We start from the raw sequence: 23050 nt of genomic DNA on the forward strand, positions 1-23050 counted from the left end.
CCTTAAAGGCATTGTTTAACTTTGTGAGCAGCCTATTTAAAAAATTCTCAAACCAAGATGAAACATGTTTACAAGTGCATGTATGAGAACTAATAAACCCTGAAAACGACCATTATTGAGAATGAAAAGCTGAAACTACAAGGCAAACCCCGATTTTGTAAATAGGCGTCTAATAGACGCCTAAATAGTACACGTAAGTGTATGGGATGAAATTAAGATGGTGTTTCCGGTCACTTTATATTTCAATTTTTGAAGCACTAAATAATGATTTTCGAACGCAATTTTTTCTGGGCTTCATTTTTGTAACATATCACAGACACAGGTAACAAGTGTGACCTTTTAGCTCAGATTTTTTAAAAGTCAAACCAATATAAACGCTGACACGGGTTAAAGTTTGATATTCTCCAAACTCATGTCCGTCAATATTGATGAATATTTTGCCGAAGTAAATGGAGTAAACTGGCTCTTTTTCTTGTCTATAACAAGCATTTGGTCGTTAAGTCTTTTATAAAATCAAACTCTGATTCAATAATAAAAAAATTCGAACCGTATATAATGCTATATGCCTATCCAACAGGGTGCTATACATAAGCACTTGCCTGATTGCCCGGGGCAAGTAAAAGCCGGGCAAGTGTTTTGAAGTAAAGACCAAACTACTTGCCCGAATAATGCAAGTAAAATTTTCACAGTGGAATTACCAAAATTAGGGTCGATATATGTGATATTGACCCTAATTTTGGTCATGGCAATAACAAGGTAGATCAGTTCATGTCAAAAGAGAGAAAAGGGTCAATGGTTTATAAAACCGCAATGCTTTCTTTTGAAGAGGTAAAACTTTTTTTTCAATGTTTTTTTCGGGGAAGTGAAATAGATTTTGGGGGAAGTATATTCGAACTATTTAAAAAATTACTTGCCGACTGGGCAAGTGTTTCTAAAAAGTTATGTAGCACCCTGCCATCCAACATATCTGTTTTTATAATATATCTGTATGGTTGCATTGGCGAATATTAGCTCGATTTAGATTCTGGCATTAGGGACAATTCTGTGAAATTCTTGCATTTTAAGTTGTCCACATATTGAGAACACTTTTGGGAATTTCAGAAGGCAGTCTCCACCCCCCCCCCGTCCCATCGTATATTATTAGTAAGTGGGATTAGGAGGAAAATGTTATTTCATTTCGATTTAAATTGCATTAATCGCAAACAGGAAATAGGTGACGTCGTTAGACACGTTGGGGACCATTAGACATCGGTCTGATAATCGTGAAAATTTTACACGGACATGACTCCATCATCAATCCAATGCAATCCATATATAGCACGATTGGAAATATTGTGAACGTGATTTCTATTGAAACAAAATTTTGTCATATCTCTTCTATTGAATGAACCAAATTAAGCACAATACATACATACAATTTATATCGCAATATCTTAAAGCATTGATCTAACTTAAAGGGGTTCTTTTTATATGCGCCTGTACTTCGCTTTGTACGGATCACTGCTATAGCGTGATTTGATTGATATTTGAAAGTTGTGGAAAAAATGAATTATATATATAAAGTAATTTTATCTCAGTTGCACAAAGAAACTCTTTCTAACCAGATTAGTATAATTAGCAACCTTACTCATTATTAGGGTTAATGTATTTTGAGTGGGTTTATCACTGACGTGTAGCGGTCGCTTTTGTTTACAGCGGAAGTGTAATAAAACAAATAATAGCCTTGATGAAGCTATAGAGGTGTGCTGATTATGCCTGCGCTTCAATTAATCCGCTCGTCTACCCATTAATTATTTAGCTATTTTCCTATTAATCTGTGTCATTAATTAGCATTTGGCCTTGTTCGAATCCCTCTAACCCCCCCCCCCCCTTCCACTCTCTCTCTCTCTCCGTGAATCGGTATCTTTGTTTTCTTTTATTCTGTTGCTCGCCATATTCGTGGACATTCTCTCTACTAGTCTACAACCCTCTTTCTTTCATTTTGTCTCTCATTGGGTTCTAACCTCCCCACCCATCTAATGCTCTCATCTCTTCTTTTCTCTCCTCTTCTCTCTCTCTTTCTCTTTCCATGTCACTCTCTCTTTCACACACACACACATTCACGCGCGCACATGCCCTTATCCTTTTTTATTTTCAATTTCATTATGATTTTATCAGCAGCAAAGTAACAAAAGAAAAATTACGTTATTTGACTAGTTTAACTTAAAGAAAAGCTAATAAAATATGGATGAAATGGGCTGATTTTTCAATAAATGATCAGGATGAGACAACGTCCGTCAAGGGAAAGGATAAGGTGAGTTAGAAAACAACAACTTTCCTGGTGGGTGTTTCAGAAAGCTGTTCGTAGGATAAGAGCGACTTTAAGAATGACTGGTGATCCTTTCTTTTGATAAATAGTATAATAATTTTTATGGTTTAGCGCGTAAGAAATGATGACCAGTCCTCTTATACATGTAAGTCGCTCTTATTAAAAATAAAAGTCTTAACTTACAAACGGCTTTATGGAACGGCCCCCTGGATTGAACTCAAGAACGCCACTGACGTCAAGATAGTTTATAAATTATTTATTTTCTTTAAAAAAATCAACGAAGGTTACATGTTTATTGTCTTCGAGCACGGATTCTATCTACTCCCGTCAAAAGAGAGAAATGTCCTTAAAATTCAGGGACAACGTCAATGGAGTACGATTATGGCAAACTGATATAATTTGGGGTTGGATTGGTGCACTGACGATACATCTATAAAGGTTTTTGATCTAATTTAGAGCTTGTCGTTGTCATAATGTGACACAGTGATAGCCAATTATACCAGGCAAATCAATTTAATGACTGGTCCCACTGGCTGACAGACATAAAACGTATTCATAACGGATACAGCAGACAAGCAAAATTTCAGGGGTGGCTCCATCCGTTTTCATCTGCGCCAGACAATGGACAAAATGGGCGAACAATGAAATCACAGTTGACGGATGCTCGATAGATATATTGCGTATGAAACACGTATGCAAAGAGTACACATCGGAAACATAACGTTTTTCAACGGATGGCAAGATTCTTTTCCTTTTAACATCCTCTCTGCATCCGTAATATAAGTGCAGTGGGACCAAGTTATGATGACTTGTTTTGTTGCCGCCATGAAATGTTCATATAATGGTTATTACTTTAAAAAAAATAACTTTTAAATGAAACAATATTATTTTCAATCAAGCAACATACCATGCAATATGCGACTCACGGCCTGCAATAACCACCCCCAACTCCCACAAAAAGAGCTTTGAAAAATAAACGTATAAATGAGCAGAAAATAATAAATTGGAAATTAAAAGTGTGATGAATTTGATTTCCTATACCAGTTTCATTATTTCAAAATCTACCGGACACTATTTCCCATCTTAAAGGGGAAGTTCACCTGAATGAATGTTTGTTGTAAAATAGTAGAAATAATAAAAATTAATGGTGATGGTTTGAGGAAAATTCATTACAGATAAAGGAAACTATTAGAATTGTAAGCTTTGGATTCCTGACGCCATAAATGAGCAGCTGCCTCATATGTTACATAATATAAAAATGCATACATTTTAATTTTCATGGTTTCGTGACGACTTATTTTTGTTTTCTTTTCAGGAACAGATTATTTGTCCATTGATGTACTGAATGTCACAGTGAAAACCATTTTTTATTTTCTGAGAAAAATGACATTTCATCGATTTTTTACCAGTTGATTTGGAAGAAAGCTTCTCACATTATGATGTCACAAATCAAATGATTAAAATTCTAGTAACCTTTTTTTATTCTTTGATTGATTTTTTTCAACCCTTCGGCGATATATTTTAATACTTTTTCTGCTATTTTTACGATGAAGTTTTCATCAGGGTGAACTTCCCCTTTAAATCTGTGCATGTCATATTATTATATGTTTATATGAGAATTGAATAACAATATACAAAATACACTTGCCAATGAATACACTGAAATACAAGAAAGAATTGATTCTAAATCATCTTTATTAGTCAAAGTTCATTTAGACATATGCAAAGAGGTTAATGGTGATAAAGACATTATATATAAAAGAACAAAAATAGAGACTAAGTTTACATCTCAAAATGGTCACATGACATGATTGAATCATTCCTTAGCTTACACATGAAATGTACATGAACAATTAACATAAAAGAAGAGTGCAGAATAATCACAACAATCCAAGTTGCATGTCAAGACACATCTGTTCCCAGTAAAGAAAAAATAAGTAAATCGTGACATTTCTCTTCATTCATTCAAAAAACATGTAGAAATTTACTAACTACATTTTCTGGTATATGATGTTAAATGCATGAAAAAATGAAAATGAAAAACAAAAGTCATAGCATTTTTGCTTGCGTCAAACAATTTAATATGTTCAAAATTAAAAAGTGAAAAACACCTTCACAGGTTCAACTTAAAGAAAAGAAATCTGGAACATCAACTCTGATGTAATAATATTTGAGAAATGAATATGTTGTTTTCTTAGAGTACAGCAAAAGAGATGAAAAAATATTGACTTATATACATATATCTCAGTTTGTGACTTTTCACTACATCAAATAAATTAGCCTAAATTTGCACAAAAAGGCATATCAATACACACATTTTTTCTCTTTTTTTTCATTTTAATGTATGCTTTTGTCATTAATCCTTGTGAAGTGGTATCATAAATGCATAATATCAGAGGAATGATAGAAAAATATCCATGGTCATAAATGTATGACTCCTAATGTACTTATGAACTCAAAATCTGTATTTAAAAGGACACCATACATGTATATTTTGAGTTCATAAGAACATTATACACAAAAACAACAAAATAGAATATGAGAATGACATGCTATGAAATGACTAGAATTCTCACTTTAAGTTTGTATTCTTCATTTAAACACGAAAAACAAGAAGATCAAAACATACAGAGAAATTAAAATTGATTTTTTTTCTATTAAACAATAATATATATCATTACAAATTGTAGCATTTTCATGGAAGAGTGCAATAAGTAACACAACCATACAATTCAATTAATCTTTCCCAAATGATAACATAACCAAATCTTGATTAAAATAACACTAAAAAGGTAATTACTACATGCCTATCTACTCGTAAGAATAGTTAGAGTACTCTATTGAATATCACATTCTCCTCTACATCTCCTTTCTGCAAACAAAGGTTATTTTCAACTCAATATATCAATAAGTTTTGATTTGATCAAATAATATTATTTTTGTTTTTAAAGGCAAGGGGTGCTTCTACATTACAACATAAAGTAAAACTTAAAATCCATCTGTGGTCTTGCATAAGGAAAGAGAGGTTCTCATGTTTGGCGTATTTCTTTCAAAAAGATTGTGAAAATTGTTATTAAAAAATCCCTTGTGATATCTAATTTCTCCTTTCTTTCTCAAAACTTATATCTTTTGTTATATATTATACAGATCCCTTGATATGATAGCTTTCATGAACTCTGACCTGCAAAGACAATGCACACTATATATATATATGCAAGGTGGCATGGTAAAAGTGGTGACAGCACACAGCCCTGTGGAACACCAGGTAAAGCAATCACCATTGACTGCACAAATTGATAATGCAGAAGCATAAAGATAATGTGCATTAATCTTCTCCTGTTCTGTTCAAAGACTCTGTTCACACCCCCAATTGAGCAGGAATTTGTCTGCAAAAACATCAAATTAATGTGGGGTATTGAATAAGTTATCCTGCATTTTAAGGAGTAAGCCTCCATGCGATAACAATCATAATAAAAAACACCCACAAATATTTTGCAAGTGAACAGAGTACTACCATGTGCAATGTTGACAAAAATTACTGTAGTTATTAGTAAGTGTGCATCATTTATCTGTTTACATGAGTGAATGGTTAAAACAATTTTTACACAATAATATTGCTCCAGGAATGGTATCATATTTTTTGTGATGAACTGCTGTTATGTAAGTGAATTCATACATGATTCCTTGATGTGCTTTGAGTCGTACATCTTTGAAGTGTGATTCAGTATTTAGTTCCAAGCATGACGCTTGCAATGTTCAACCATCTGTAGAAAGAAGAAAAAAGAAAAATGCCTATTTTTTAAAGGGGAAGTTCACCCTGAAGAAAACTCTGTTGTAAAAATAGCAGAAAAAATAGTAAAAAATATTGGTGAAGGTTTGAGGAAAATCCGTTAAAGAGTAAGAAAGTTATTAGAGTTCAAAGTTTTGGATTTGTGACGTCATAAACGAGCAGCTGCCCCATGTGTTATGTAATATAAAATGCATGAATTCCAAATTTTGTATGGTTCCTGATAACTTAATTTTGTTTTCTATTCATGATCGGGTGTGAAATGATTTGTCTATTGATATACAAAAGCTACAGTGAAAACCATCTTCAATTTTCTGAGAAAATGACATTTCATTGATTTTTTACCATTCGCTATGTAGGAATGCTGCTCGCATATGACGTCACAAATCGAATAATAGAAATTCTAATAACTTTTTCATTATTTGATGAATTTTTCTCAAACCTTCGGCAATATTTTTTATTATTTTTTCTGCTATTTTTACAATAAACTTTTTGTCAGGGTGAACTTCCCCTTTAATTGTAATACAGTGATAAGTTTATGCACCCATGAATACATAGTAAGCTTCAACCTTAAACAAATGTATCAAAAAATGAAACCAAAGACCCGTTTAAAGAACGTTTGTTTGAGCTCTGATAACTTTGCCATTATTGTAACTACATGTACCATGGAAACCTTAATTGTGATTTGCCACTGAGCCCCGTTACCATGGCAGCTGCCATAATGACAAAGTTACAAGAGTTGTAAATCTTTATGGAATGGACCCCAGCAGTCAATATAGGACATAACTTCTCAATTGAGATCTCCAGCAGATTTGGAGGACAACATTATGAAGCCCAAGGCAACATTCCATTAAACCTTCCTCAAAGATCGAATTATATGAAGTAGTGCTTAGAAACGTTTGTATGACATTCTGTACATGCTACATATCATAATTATGTGTCAACAAACATTTTTTTTTTTGGGGGGGGGGTTGATTTCAATCCCACCAGGCGCTTTCATAAAGTAACTAGGTATTCACACTGCTTGGATAAGATTGAACAAGAACAGGAAAAAATTATCTTCTATTTTCCTTACATTTGAAAATGCCCCAGATAATTTTATGATTGGTAGGGCCAATATTTCAATTTCTTAGAAACGTTGAGTGCAGACACAAAAGTTTTAAAGAATGAAAAACCCACTCCTCTTCTCATAATGACCAGGGATGTTGTCACAGACGGCCTTGAGGCTAGATCATTTTTGTCATCCACGGCCTCTGCCTGAGACACAAGACTCAGAACAACTGGCCTCCACTACATTCCTGATAATTACAGAAATCTTGAGGATAATTGCCCAGACTTACGTTACACTGGACAGCATTTTCCCTGGAGGCGCACCAGTAGCCCGGTCCTCTAGTACATTCGTTACGGCCAAGCATGCGCTTTGGAGTTCTTGGTGCGTTATCAGGGTATGGACAGGCCTCAATTAGCTATCAGAGGTAACAAGAAAAATAATTGAATTGAAATAGTAATAATAATACTAATAAATCATAAAAATAATGCTATCACAGTTACAATTGTATAGTGCATTACATTATCATATCAAAGAAAACAATCAAGAAATTTAAGCAGAAAATTAGTGGAATGTGGTTCACTAGATCTACTTTCAAGAAAGAATACTCTACTCTCAAATCTCCACTTTCTCGCCTATCCATTTCGTCTCCTCTTCTATCCACTGTTTTCTATAACACTCCACATGGTGTACCGTAAACCACATCAGCAATAGATCTACTTTCTAGCTAAAAATAAGAGAACTTTCATCCCGAAAGGACTAGTTGATGACTAAATTCTGTAATTTGTACAGGCGTTGAACACTGCTATTCCAGTTCCAGTCTTCAAAGTGTAAAAATACAATCCCAACACGCTCTCTCTCTCTCTCTTTCTGTCTGGCTATCTCTTCCTCTCCCATTCTTTTTCTTTCTCTCTTTTTCTTGCATCGTATTTCAGGGTTCCCAGATTTTCAAGAAAACAAAATTCCTTGATTTCTCCCTGATGAAGTTTAGAAATTCCCTGATAATTATTTAAACCCATTCCCAGTTTTGCATGTCTTCTACATTGTTGCTATGAAGTACATGTAATTTCACTATGAAAACAATGATGTAAAACTAATTAGTACCACCATAAACAGTCCTTTAATGGATGTTGTTTTGATAAGCAACAAAATATAACAGAGTCAGACTGACTACAGTGCTTTCGACTTTTGGGCTGATCATAATACCCTGATTTTCCACTCATTTGAGGCATTTTCCCCCGATTTGAGTTATTTTAAAAATAAAATTCCCTGATTTTTTTCCTGACTGGAAAAGAGTGAAATAATTTTCCCTGAGTTTCCTAATGGGCTGGGAACCCTGGTATGTTCACACCCATATAACATGGACTCGGCTCGCTCGATAAAACGTATTTCACATGACCAACAAGACTAGTAAGCAGCCTAATGGGCTGGGAACCCTGGTATGTTCACACCCATATAACATGGACTCGGCTCGCTCGATAAAACGTATTTCACATGACCAACAAGACTTGTCTGCAGCAAGGTTAGATGTTACATGGTTGAGAATGAAAAAAGTCCATACTAACCGTGCACGTTGTGATGGGGTCAAAGAACTGAGCAATGAACTCAGTTACCAGGTCTCCATACTGATCAACATACGAAAAGCACTGAAAAATAATAAATTGATATATACATGTTAATCATTAAGGTGGATATTTGTGGAATTTCTTTAATATCCTAATTTAATATTTGAATTATTATCATTATCATCATCATTACCATCATAACCATCACCATCATAATTATGTATAATTATGTACATTTTTAAAGAAATAATATTTGTTTTGTATGCATTTAAGGTAAACTCTCTGTCATCACACACTGGTCTGACTGGCTTCCTATGGGGGCTGGTGCCCTTATTTGCTAGAGCTCCTGTGAGTACTGAGCTGACCGGGCTTGCCCCTACAAATGTCAGTGAACGGGGCAGCAAGCACGAGGGTACCAGGCCCCACCAGGATGTAGCTGGGAATTTCAGTAGTGATGATGCAGGATGGTCCCTGTAGTGATTTAAGATTTCTATTTCTAAGTAGCTGTTTGTAATGTATGTGTACAAAATTTTGTATCCAAAGGAAGTGTTGCTGAGCTAGCGCCATGAGCGTGTCTGGACAGGGTGTGCGCTCAGTAAGGTACATGTATCACTATTATTATCATCATAATCATCATCACCATCATCATAATCATTACCATCATAATCATCGCCGTCATCATCATCATCTTAAAATCAACGTTAGAAATGTAAGAACATATGCTCTTGTCCAATCACATTCAAAGATTTCAATAGCTTATATCAGTAGCTTGTAACTAGCCTTCGATAACAAACTTGACGAAACAGGGCCCTGATTTAGGCAAACATGATGTTCTCTACCGAATTGATACGTTACCTGTGCTTTTAGATCATCAGGGAGGAGAGGGCAGGTCTCGTTGACGATGGCGACAATCTCCTTGGTTACGGAAGGCTCCTGGATGGCGAGCATGAATTCGCGGACGGCCGTCTGGCACAGGTCACATTCGATCGAACCTGTAAACCAACACAAGAGGAATCGATTTCAAATGAAGCCGACAGAAGATCCTACCCGGCAAAATAAAAATAAAAAAGATTCACAGGCTTTTCTCTTCACAGGCTGTAATGAATTCAAGGAATGCTCCCCAGGGAGTGGAAATGGTGCACTTTTCATGCGGGATTGAAATGAATCCAATGACAGGGGTAATAAAATGCTGTAAAGCGCTTTGACCCGTTCTGGGAAAAATCACTATGTAAAAATTGGCTATTAGTATTATTATTCTTTGCACAACCTACTGCCTATTTTCTAAAACATTGGATTAGCTTTTACATTGCGGTGAATGGGAATTTTCCAGGGCTCATTTATTCATTTTCCAATGGCTCTTTAATAATGTGGGGGGGGGGGCTAAATCACCCCGAGCCCCCACAGAATTTTTTTTTGCTGGATATAACTTTCATGCAATTGTTTGATTGTATTCTTCAGTCATAGCACGCTCCGGGAAGACGCACTAGAATACTTTCAATGATTAGATTACGTGTTCATGTGTGTCACACGCAAATGCACTGGGCCACCTACACGGCCTGTCTGCTTTGTCCTCTAAGAATGTGTGTCACTATGCAGAAGCAATTTTTATACATTGATTGAACAAAGTATATTCATCATTCTAATTTGTTGATGTGACAAAAAAATGGCAGCTCTTAAGAGTTTGTTTGTATAAATCAACCCAACAGATGTATTAAGAATTATAAAGTAAGGAGATTTCCTGTCCCTTTTTTTAGATTTATAGTGTAATATATAAATGTGCTCTAAAAGTGTTATTAAAGGTCAAGTCCATTCCAGGAAAAATGCTGGCTTAAATAAAAATAGAAAAATGTGCTGAAAATTTCATCAAAATCGGATGTAAAATAAGAAAGTTACGACATTTTAAAGTTTCGCTTACTTTTCACAAAACAGTGATATGCACAACTAGTTGAGTCAGACGATGATGTCCATCACTCACGATTTCTTTTGTTTTTTATTGTTTGAATTATACAATATTGCATTTTTTATAGATATGACAATAAGGACCAACTTGACTGAACCATATAGTATTAAACAATGCTAATACTACATGTTCAGGGAGGAATAAATCATTTAATCACTTGACAATTAGGAGAAAATTAGAATATTTCATATTTCATATAATGAAATAGAAAAGAAATAGTGAGTGGATGATGTCATATTGTGCTCATTTGCATACCAGCCAGGATGTGCATATAACTGTTTTGTGAAATTAAGCATAATTTTAAAATGTCATAACTTTCTTATCATACATCCGATTTTGATGAAATTTTCAGTGTTATGCTTGTTGGATTTCTCTTCTTATTGAAATCAACTTTTTGTTGGGGTGGACTTGTCCTTTAAATGGGATTCCTGCTGCAGTCACATCGGCAAACTGCCTGCAAACCGATCAAAGCTATTACAATATTACCAATGACAAAACCATGGGTCGGTTTGCACTCTGTGCGTTGGTGTGACTGTATCAGTCAAGGTAGCCCGAACTCACCAAGGAGAACCTTGACGCTTGAGGTGCAGAGCCCCAACTCCGCGCAGACCTGGTCCGGGCTCATTGTCAACAGGAGCTTAATCAGCTCTGGCTCATAGGTCGTCACAAAGGCATCACACTCTTGCCTAACAGTGGAAGGCAGCATGTCGCATAATTTTTCCAAGGCGGCCTGAATCTCCTCCTGAAACATTTTTAAAACAGGAGGATAATTCAGCACAGGTTGGACAGGTTAATGATAGCTATTCCTATCATTTCATTTCATTTATTCAGCATCCATTATCAACAAGTGGAATGCCTCTGGCCGTCTCACCTGCATCACGCGGTTCAATATAGCAGCAGTGCTGACTTTGAATACTACTCTAACTCGCACAAGATGTTCAGTGATACATGGTTACTCTTATGTCCACTTTTTATGAACTAGACCAATAAACTTACAGAGATATGATGGTTATTCAACAGATACACCCAATTCGGCCAAAGTTCATTGACCTTTGACCTTGGTCATGTGACCTGAAACGCGCACAGGATGTTCAGAGATACTTGATTACTCTAATGTCCAAGTTTAATGTACTAGACCAATAAACTTTCAAAGTTATGATGGTAATTCAACAGATACCCCCGATTCGGTCAAAGTTCATTGACCCTAAATGACCTTTGACCTTGATCATGTGACCTGAAACTCGCACAGGATGTTCAGTGATACTTGATTACTCTTATGTCCAAGTTTAATGAACTAGACCAATAAACTTTCAAAGTTATGATGGTAATTCAACAGATACCCCCAATTCGGCCAAAGTTCATTGACCCTAAATGACCTTTGACCTTGGTCATGTGACGTGAAACTCGTGCAGGATGTTCAGTGATACTTGATTAACCTGATGTCCAAGTTTCATGAACTAGGTCCATATATTTTCTAAGTTATGATGACATTTCAAAAACTTAACCTCAGGTTAAGATTTCGATGTTGATCTCTCCAACATGGTCTAAGTTCATTGACCCTAAATGACCTTTGACCTTGGTCATGTGACATGAAACTCTAATAGGATGTTCAGTAATACTTGATTAACCTTATGGCCAAGTTTTATTAACTAAGTCCATATACTTTCTAAGTTATGACGTCATTTCAAAAGCTTAACCTCAGGTTAAGATTTGATAATGACGCCGCCGCCGTCGGAAAAGCGGCGCCTATAGTCTCACTCTGCTTCGCAGGTGAGACAAAAATGTATGATAGATAAAAGGTAGCCTAGGTTAAAGGCTGGGTAATCACAACATTATCACGTCAAGCAGGGCCGCTGGGAGAGCAGTTTTCAGAACTGAAGTGGCTACCCAAGGTAAGTATGGCATTTTCTTTGTAAACTTATTGTTATTATCATTATTAAAAAAAAATAGGGATTATACAAACTTAATTACAATATACATGTACACACTGTGGATAATAAAACAGGAAGATGGACAAAGCCAACTCCCTTTAATTCCACATAATCACACTAAAAAAAGTTACAAGTCTATAATTTTATCATCCTACTCAATAAGAGTCCACAACCATATGTCTTGTGTTTTAGTATTACATATCTTTATTTTCATTATCACCATATTATCATATTTGGTTCAGTTGATCCATTTTAATTTAGCCTTTGATCAGCTTTTTCAAATCAAAGTGATTTCAGTGATTTCCAGTCTGGCCGGATGGTCACATGTATCCTATTTTAATCAGAATCAAACTTTCTAGTCTTGAATGCACTTTCTCAATGCCATCAAGCTAAATAACTACAGAATATACAATTTTTTGGTATGTTTGTTTATTATTTTTTTTCATTTATTTGACCATAAGAAACATACAAAAATCTACAATATAATTACAAAAATACAATGTGACATTGAATAAATAAATATAGATAAGTAGAAATGAAAGAAAAGAGTAAGAAAATGTTTTTTCCATGGTCCAGGGCTCGCAGAAGTGAAATTCAGTACTATTGCCCAGAGGCATGCGAGCCCACATAGAAAAACCATTGAGAAATTATTGCACATTCCGGTACATGAAATGACACATTATTGAAATTCAAATAAAACACATTCAACAAATATTATTAAGGAGTATGTAATGCCAGGCAAGATAAAAGAAATAAAGAGCGGTATTGGGAAGAATTTTAATACCAATGCCAGACTGACTATAGAATATGTGTAATGCTTTAAAAAAAACATAGCACGAAAATAGAAGACTGGCAGTGGATATTTACCTGTGTTGCATTTTCACCCAGGATAGTATCCAACTCAGACATAGCAAATTCACAGAGAGTGCACTCGGTACTTGCAAACTGTTTCTTGATCTTGGGTTTGGCTACTGCATCCAACATGAAAGAAACAAATGGAAAATGAATTAAAGGAGAAGTTCGCCAAGAAAAACAAGTTTATGTGATAATAGCAGAAAATAAAAAAGCAATATTGCATGGCCTCGGGGCGATACGACATATATCGCACAAACTAGATTTATATCAATTTAGTGAGGGCGATCTACCGGTATGTCCTTTCGCCCCCAGGCCAGTCAATATTGCTATTATGAACCAAATCAGACATCTAGAGATATTTTGCAGTTTAAGAATGGGAATCTATTTTGTCATGAGCAGGCTGGGCCTCGGAACTTTACCATTGTGACGTAATTGACATGACGCGTCCCTGGCCTAGGAACTTGATTAGCATTGTGACATAGCACTGCGCGGTCCAAGGCCGCGTACAAAAGTGCGTAGAATACGCGGATGTTACCTCTGCCTTACTGCCCGCTACATTTCCATGCATGTTCTCATTGACTTTCTTGAGCGGGCAATAAATTTGTGCGTGGTTAAACAAATGGAAATTTATTGACCAACAACTTGATCCCAGTATTAAGCAGGCAACACTGTAATAAATTTGCCCTGCTAAGATGTCTGATACGGTTAATAATAAGAAATATTGGTGAAGGTTTGGAAAAAAATCCATCAAAGATTTAAAAATCTATAAGGAATTTAATGTTTTGATTTGTGACGTCGTATTTGAGCAGCTTACCATGCATCGTGAATTAAGTAATCAATAAAATATAACTTTCGTAAAAAACATTCTCGCAAAAAAGGGCGTATTTCCTTCGGGCGACAAATTGCATAGAATCAAAGCATCTACATATCATTCCCAGATATATTTGCTATTCACTGCATCCTATGACCCGTTTCGAAATACTGGACACGAAATAAATATGGCAGAAAGTACAACAAAAAAATAAATAAATTAAGAAAACTATAGACATACCTGTATCGCATTCTCCCAACATGGTGCAGATACTCTTTGGTGACAATTCTTGAGTGATGTAGGAGATTATCAACGGTGTGTAGGTGTTTACAAAATCTGTGCATTCAGTTTTCAGAGAGGATGGGATTACATCACAGACATCATCCAATGCTTTCTCAATCTGTTGGATTGAATGGGATTGGAAATGGTTTGATTATTCATAAAACAAGTGGAATGCCTCTGGCTGTCTCACCTGCATCACGCGATTCAACATAGCAGCAGTGCTGACTTTGAAAACTACTATAACTCACACAAGATGTTCAGTGATACTTGGTTACTCTTATTTCCACGTTTTATGAACTAGACCAATACACTTACAGAGATAGGATGGTAATTCAACAAATACCCCCAATGCAGCCAAAGTTCATTGATCTCACATGACCTTTGACCTTGATCATGTGACCTGAAACTTGCACAGGATATTCAGTGATACTTGATTACTCTTATGTCCAAGTTTCAAAAGTCAGATCAATAAACTTGCAAAGTTATGATGGTAATTCAACAGATACCCCCATTATGGCCAAAGTTCATTGACCTTTGACCCTGGTCATGTGACCTAAAATGCGCACAGGATGTTCAGTGATACTTGATTACTCTTATGTCCAAGTTTTATGAACTAGACCAACATACTTTCAAAGTTATGATGGTAATTCAACAAATACCCCCAATTCGGCCAAAGTTCATTGACCCTAAATGACCTTTGACCTTGATCATGTGACCTGAAACTTGCACAGGATGTTCAGTGATACTTGATTACTATTATGTCCAAGTTTCATGAACTAGGTCCATATATTTTCTAAGTTATGATGACATTTCAAAAACTTAACCTCAGGTTAAGATTTTGATGTTGATTCCCCCAACATGGTCTAAGTTCATTGACCCTAAATGACCTTTGACCTTGGTCATGTGACATGAAACTCTAATTGGATGTTCAGTAATACTTGATTAACCTTATGGCCAAGTTTCATGAACTAGGTCCATATACTTTCTAAGTTATGATGTCATTTCAAAAACTTAACCTCAGGTTAAGATTTGATGTTGACGCCGCCGTCGGAAAAGCGGCGCCTATAGTCTCACTTTGCTATGCAGGTGAGACAACAAGGGGGGTCTGAGACCTCGGGGTGTTGCACAAAGATTTAAGTCCCACATAAATGTCTAGTGGCGTGCGGTATAAAAGGCATGACCGCATTGGTCAGATCATCCCAAGAGAGTAATACGAACTACTGCGCATTTATCAATAAGATTGCCTATTGCATACCGTAAATGTGTCGTCATACCTAAATCGTTCTGCGACAACACTCAAAATAGAGTGTCACTTGGGCTATTCCTCAAAATTAATTAGTATTCTGTCATGTTATTAATATTAAATTGTGGAGTCAGGTGATTAAATAAAGCTTGTTTCTCTTGGCTCGCCAAACATTGTAGTGTTGTTTTCTACATTCAACACTCAGCATTAAAGGTCAAGTCCACCTCAAAAAAATGTTGATTTGAATCAATAGAGAAAAATCAGACAAGCACAATGCTGAAGATTTCATCAAAATCGGATGTAAAATAAGAAAGTTATGACATTTCAAAGTTTTGCTTATTTTTAACAAAATAGTTATATGAACGAACCAGTTAAATCCAAATGAGAGAGTTGATGATGTCACTCACTCACTATTTCTTTTGTTTTTTATTGTTTGAATTATACAATATTTCAATTTTTACGAATTTGACGATTAGGACCTCCTTGCCTGAAGCACAAAATGTTGAAATAATGGAATTCCATGTGTTCAGGGAGGAATGAAACTTCATTTCACATGACAATGACGAGAAAATGAAAATATTTCATATTTCAAACAATAAAAAACAAAAGAAATAGTGAGTGAATGACATCATCGACTCTCTCATTTGGATGTATCTGGCTCGTTCATATAACTGTTTTTGTGAGATGAAGCGAAACTTTGAAATGTCATAACTTTCTTATTTTACATCCGATTTTGATGAAATTTTCAGTGTTATGCTTGTTGAATTTTTCTCTTTTTATTCAAATCAAGTTTTTGTTGGGGTGGACTTGTCCTTTAAAGAGTGCATTTTCCAGTGGGGTTCACTTACTATCTAGCACCACTTTAATGCATCAGAATGACGTCTCTAAGCGCTTTACAAAATGTCACCGCACTCATCGGATCCTGCCATGCCCACACACAATATGTGCACTTTTTCCACTCCCTGGGGAGTAAGCTGATGCTGTGTATGTCTATATGATACATACATGTAACACCCCTAGTCCTGGAAAATTCTCAACCCAAACAGATACATATTAAAGGAGCTTTTATTGTCGGTTTGTGAACATTTACGGTCACTTGGCTACAATAGACATGAATTTTGCACGGGATCGCAATCAGTGGTAAAACATAGTTGCACAACCAATCGTACGAGCCACTTCATGGATAATTAAAAAGGAAAATTTTGTTCTGTGATATCTCAGTATCATCTATATACAAATAATGTAAACAAAACATGATTAATACATAACTGCTGGATTGTCAATCTGCTACATACCTCTTCCACGGCGGTAGATCCGTTAAGTAATTTGTCAACTTCATACATGACATATTCACAAAGGATGCATCCCTCTCTGTCTTGAACCTTCAACTTCTTCACCATAGCATTCATTTTACCTAAAAGAGAAATAAAAATGGAAAAGATATTAATCATAACAAAATGGCAAGAAATTGAAGATAAACAAACCAAATCATTTAAAATTTGCAGTAATTATTAAGGGTGATGATGGTGATTGTGGTGATGAATGACGAAGGCGATGCTGATGATGAATTTTATTGATTCATTATTTTCATCCTCATTATGTTTATTGTTTAATCAGTATCACCATAATGGTAAAGTTACAACAGTTGTAACTCTTCATGGACCGGGTTCCTGGTGGGTGTTTCATAAAGCTGTTCGTTAGTTACGAGCACCTTTAAGAATGACTGGTGATCCATTCTTGTGGTAAATGGTATATTCATTGGCGATGTTTTAGCGCGTAAGAAAAGGTTCACCAATCGTTCTTATCAATACGAACAGTTTTATGGAACAGCCCCCTGGTCCTGTTGAGGATTCATCAGTTTCATCCTTATCATGTTTATTGTTCAATAAATATCACCATTATTACCACAGTCACTACCTAAACCTCAGGGGCCCGTTTCATAAAGAGTTAAAACTATTGTAACTTCGCCATTATAGTAATTACCATGGCAACTGGGCTCAGCAGCCAATCAAAATCAAGGTTACCATGGTAGTTACAATGATTGCAAAGTTACAACAGTTGTAACTCTTTATGAAATGGGTACCTGGTCCTGATCCATAAATATTAATATCGAGCATTAAGTGTTACTATGGGAACAGTCTCAACAGTCAATCAAAATCATGGATTCTATTGAAGTAACCATTATTTTGCAAAGTTTCCAAAATAGTAACTTTTGTGCAACATGGCCTTGGGGCCACTTTCATTATTACATTGCAGTTTTAACTATGATATTTTGGCTATTATGCACAATAAAGGCAAAGTTACCATTATTAGTCGGATAATACGCCAAAAGGGGACAAAAATTCTCAAGCAAGTGAAAAATTTTCACTTTAAAAATGAAAATCTAATTTTGTGAAAGATCCAAACATAACATTAAAAAAATATATCTTATTTCACCATTTGTCCTTTCCATTTCTTGTTCTTTTTCTATTTTTTGTGAAGGGAAGGGGGGAGGGGGGCAGGGGTTGGGTGTCATGGAACTTTGGAGGTTAAGTGTCCCTAACCCTATCTATATGCCAGTGATTATCATATCTTTAAGCCTTAAGATTATGAGAGTGGCCTGGTCCCATTCCAAAAAACTCTTTGTCCAAAAAAAATTCCAATGATATATTGGTTATCAAGCAAGACATTAAACACCATGAGGTTATCATTTTACACGATTTTTATAAAATAGTGACCTTCTTTTATTAGAGCTACCAACCTTAAAACCTCTGGAAAATCTTTTGATTTAATTCTTTTTGTCCTATTTTCAAGATTGAAGTTCTATTTTTCTTTAAAATCTTGAAAAACATACAAACAAACTCATGATACTTTACAAGTTTAAAAAATGTTAAAAACCTGACTAAATAGGATGAAATCCAACATTTTGTCAGCTCTGCTTTAGATAGATATTCAAACCTTACCTGAACTACACAAATAAAGAGCGGAGCACAGGACTTTAGGATTCTCTTCTAGGAGATATTTAACAAACTGTTCAGTATGCTCTTCAAGGAAGGAATCACATTCACTCCTGATCGACTCTGGCAGGTCATTGCAGACCTTTTTCAATGCCTCTCTGATTTCTTCCTGCAAAAGAGAATCCATTCAATTTTTTTTTTTTATTTTTACCTTGAGTGAACAATAGGTGATTTCAAGTTAAGTGTTGACCTTTTGGTGTTGGTGTTAGGTCAATTTTTACGCGATTACAACATCAAACATAAAATGAAGATGGTCCTGAAAAGTCACTCACTAGTTGTTGAGATGTCAATAATGTGATCTGGATTAGTTTTACAAACTCTAAGTTTTGGAGCAAGGGAAAGCAATCCAAATTTCAACACCAACATAACACCAAGGCCAACACCAGACTTGAAATCACCCAATATCGTCGGCGGTCGTCCTCACCGTCGTATCACACATAAGACAGTGCAAACCCATTGCAGAGGAAATCGACTTCAAAGTTTACTATAATTTCCACACTTTGCTTCCCAGTCTTACAACAAAATCATTGCTAGAAATGTTCATGGTTGGAAAGAGCAAGACAATTGCTTGACATTGGCATCGTCATTTTTACACAAAACTAAGAATCAGAGAAAAAATTGCTAACAAGCAACATGCTTGTAATTTTAATTTTTGAGCAATTTAGATTTTCCCTGTACAAAACACCACAGGGAATACAACAACCCTCATCACGAATTCAATGGGAGCGATCAGTCAAAACGGATTGCTCTTCCTCGTGTAAAGTCAATGCAATGCCAATACAACAGTTTGGCTGACAGTGCATTTGCATATTAAATGCACGCAGCTGTTGTTTGGTTTGCTACAGTACACGTTTTCAATGGGATTTGCACATTTTTATCAACAATTTTAAGATATTGCCGTGAAAATCCCCACATACCTCAGAAAATAAAATAAATTGCTGCCTAGAAATTCATGTACGTATATAATAGGATTTTAACTTTCTTTTTCTGCAAAAATATCAAATTTGATTTTTTTCTAAAACCAAAATTGACTGATACGACGTTTCGGATGAATGCTGAGAATATACTGACATTGCATCCAATAGACACAGAAACATCTTTCAGTTAAAACGTTAACCATCAGAAAAAGAAGCAAACACCGTGGGTCGCAACAACAACCACCAACCGATTACATCAGACACAACCACAATGAGACACGGCAACCAACGTAAGATAACCCAACAACTGAAATCAGTCACAAAAACAACCACCTTAGAGACAAAATAAACTGTAATAACTGGCTACCAAAAAGGAAAAATGTCTCAATCTCATTAAGGAGTGTTCCAAACTTTGCTCAGTTAAAATGCAAAACAGATCGCTTTAGAAAAAGTGCAATACCATATTTCATTGATTTACTAAATTCTAAATAAATTTTTCTTTTCATACCCTTGAAATCAACTCAAATGTTTGCCATTGTTTTAGTCTCCATTTCAATCCAATTGATATTTGAATTTTTAATTGTCTAATATTCATCCCTTTTAACATTGTATTTCTTTTTTTGTTCTATTTAATTATATTTAATGAATTTTTATGTACACTTGCTCTTTGAAATTTATTTACTATCTATGTACATTGTAAATTGTAATTGTTTGCTTTTATCCATGACTTGTGAACGTTTTATTGTAAACATGTTAATTTCAGCCTTCTGGCTTTGTAACATGTATTGTTTTTTATACAAAATAAACCATGATTGAATTCAACTGAAATTGATTGTGACAAAAAGAAAATCAAGAAACAGACAAGACAGAAACAAAAATCTTACCTCAGTTGAGTTCTTCTCAATGTATTTGTCTAGTTCTTCCACAATGAATTCACAGAGGATGCAATCAGAACTATCCTGCACTCGAGGAGGCGGTGGCACTTTTTTCTCTGAATGGGAGAGTGAAACAGAAATACATTGAAGCTGATGTAACATGTCAATGTAGTCCCACATATTTATCTAGTTTGGAACCGCTGTCTAAGATTTTCAATTGAATTTCAACTTTTACACCTTCACAGTTACTAAGTCCAAAATAGGAAAAAAATACGTTGTTCACAGTAAACTCTGGTGTTTTCTTAAGATCCCCACTCACTATTTGTCATCTTTGATTTTAGTGACCATCATTTGAATATGGCATCTAGCTTCAACGTTACACCTCTACACATGTATGGCAAATGCATCAGACAATTAATAGATAAGGGGCCCGTTGCAGAAAGAGTTGCAATCAATCGCAACTCTAAAATCATGCGCAACTTGATTTTCAACCAATCAGCAGCGCGCACTTGGGACTTCAGATTTATTTTTTTGCTTGCGTTTAAACGCAACTCTTTCTGCAACGGACTCAAGATATGATAAGATAATTATTAATTACCATGAAGGTAGTCTAACACAACAGGTTTGTGAAACAGTACCCCATTAAGAGACATTCCAACCTCACCTGAATCACACAAATAAAGGGCAGAGCACAGGACCTTAGGATTCTGTTCCACAAGATAATCAACAAACTGTTCAGCGTGCTCTTCAAGGAAGGAATCACATTCACTCCTGATGGACTCTGGCAGATCATTGCACACCTTTTTCAATGCCTCTCTGATTTCTTCCTGCAAAAGAAAATCCATTCAATCTTTTTAAATACAATTTGACCTTCATGTATATGAACAGCAGTACATTTAAAATCCATCTAATGAAATCAAAGAGTTCAGTTGAAAATCAGTTAAAGTTCTTACTCTTGTGACTTTAATGTACAGTGAAAATGAATTTTGTTTTAAAGAAATTCAGAAAGAAAGTGGTTGAACTTTAATCAAAGGTGCGATAGGGCAATTTGGAGGTTATCATAATTGCCAATTCAGCTGTCAATCCATTAATAACAGAATTTTCTTCAGAAAAGAAAGAGAAATGGCCAGAGCTTTAAGTCAAGTTGCCAGTTATTATCAAAGTACAGTATCTACAATTTTTGTGTTAAGGGTACATGTACCACTATACCATCAAGAACTCATGATTCCATTTGCAAATACGGAATGTTACAAAAATTCCTTCTTTCCTGCCACTGCCAGGTTATGGAATTCCCTACCTCAGGACGTCGTAGACAGCACCTCAGCAAATATATTCAAGAGTGAGGTGCAACATGTCAGACTATGTTAGTCTGCATTTGTATGTAAATATGTAAATATTATATATGTTTTTTTGTTTTTTTTACCACAACTTCAACGGTGGATTCTCAGCACTCAGCATTCAAATCCACTATAGAGTACGACAATACACCACAGGTGGTACTTATATAGGAAGAAGAATTATTCTTCTTCCCAACCTTACAGATATTCCTTGTATCTAAAATAGGGCCAATCTGAGTGCAAGCTGAAGAATAATCCTACAGAGTAGACCTTTATACAATTGTTGAAGATGATTTGGAAATGATCATTACTTCTACAAAGCGAGTTCTCAATCAATACGCAATTATACAAAACAATTATCACCCCTCACAACAAGCGCCCTCATTCACAACCACAATCATCAGTCACAACAAGCTCCATTAATAACCAACCTCAGGCACATCGACCACTACCAGCAACAAAAAACACAGTCAGTCCAGTCACAGCAAACACCATTACACATAACAAGCACCATCAATCACAACAACCACAAACATCAGTTGTCACAACAATTATTGTATATTCATGCTATAATTCTCCAGTTACAAAAACCATCATTTACAACAACCACCATCAATTGCAAAAAGCACTGTCAGGCACAAAAAAATATCAATGTGTCAGGGCAAAATCCATTACTCACAACAAAAACATCAGCAGCAAGACCATCAGTCACAACAGGCACCGTCAGTCATGACAACAACAATCATGATTAACAAAAATCATATTTCATATCACTGTAAGGCACAACCACCACTTTCAGGTACAACAAAAAGCAGCAGGTCCATACGTTTTCACCAAGAGTTCACATTCCTCTTGAAGACTTCGAGCTATTGAACATAGGCTCTCGACCTGAGCTAAGATCTCATTCTGTTTTTACAAAACATATTACAACAAAACTAAAAATAACCAAGAACTACAAATTCATTTGAAATATCAAAGCTAATCAAAGTAATATTCATTAAGCCCGGTTCGCTCTATGCGATTCATTGCGATGTGATCCTTTAATAAATCGCATTCTGCAATAAATGTGAAAGTTCAAAGAAGATTATTTCATTTGAAGTTCAGCATAACGTGAGGAATGATAAAATCATAATTT

At 35.5% G+C, this 23050-nt stretch overlaps 1 protein-coding gene across 1 annotated transcript in view; it reads right to left on the reverse strand.

Moving 5' to 3' along the window:
- Positions 1 to 3985: 3985 nt before the first annotated feature.
- The window catches only part of LOC121431956, an 81231-nt gene continuing 62166 nt past the window's right edge, over positions 3986 to 23050 (reverse strand). The window contains exons 36-46 of the mRNA XM_041629751.1: positions 21243 to 21405; positions 20588 to 20694; positions 18733 to 18895; positions 17086 to 17204; positions 14506 to 14665; positions 13467 to 13567; positions 11230 to 11410; positions 9564 to 9700; positions 8709 to 8789; positions 7436 to 7561; positions 3986 to 6072 (exon numbers count right to left, since the gene is read on the reverse strand). Of these exons, the coding sequence (XP_041485685.1) occupies positions 6037 to 6072; positions 7436 to 7561; positions 8709 to 8789; positions 9564 to 9700; positions 11230 to 11410; positions 13467 to 13567; positions 14506 to 14665; positions 17086 to 17204; positions 18733 to 18895; positions 20588 to 20694; positions 21243 to 21405 (1374 nt within the window). The 3' untranslated portion in view covers positions 3986 to 6036. The remainder of the gene's footprint in view (positions 6073 to 7435; positions 7562 to 8708; positions 8790 to 9563; positions 9701 to 11229; positions 11411 to 13466; positions 13568 to 14505; positions 14666 to 17085; positions 17205 to 18732; positions 18896 to 20587; positions 20695 to 21242; positions 21406 to 23050) is intronic.

The sequence above is a fragment of the Lytechinus variegatus genome, chromosome 18 (assembly GCF_018143015.1).
Source record: "Lytechinus variegatus isolate NC3 chromosome 18, Lvar_3.0, whole genome shotgun sequence".
Classification (NCBI taxonomy): Eukaryota; Metazoa; Echinodermata; class Echinoidea; order Temnopleuroida; family Toxopneustidae; genus Lytechinus; species Lytechinus variegatus.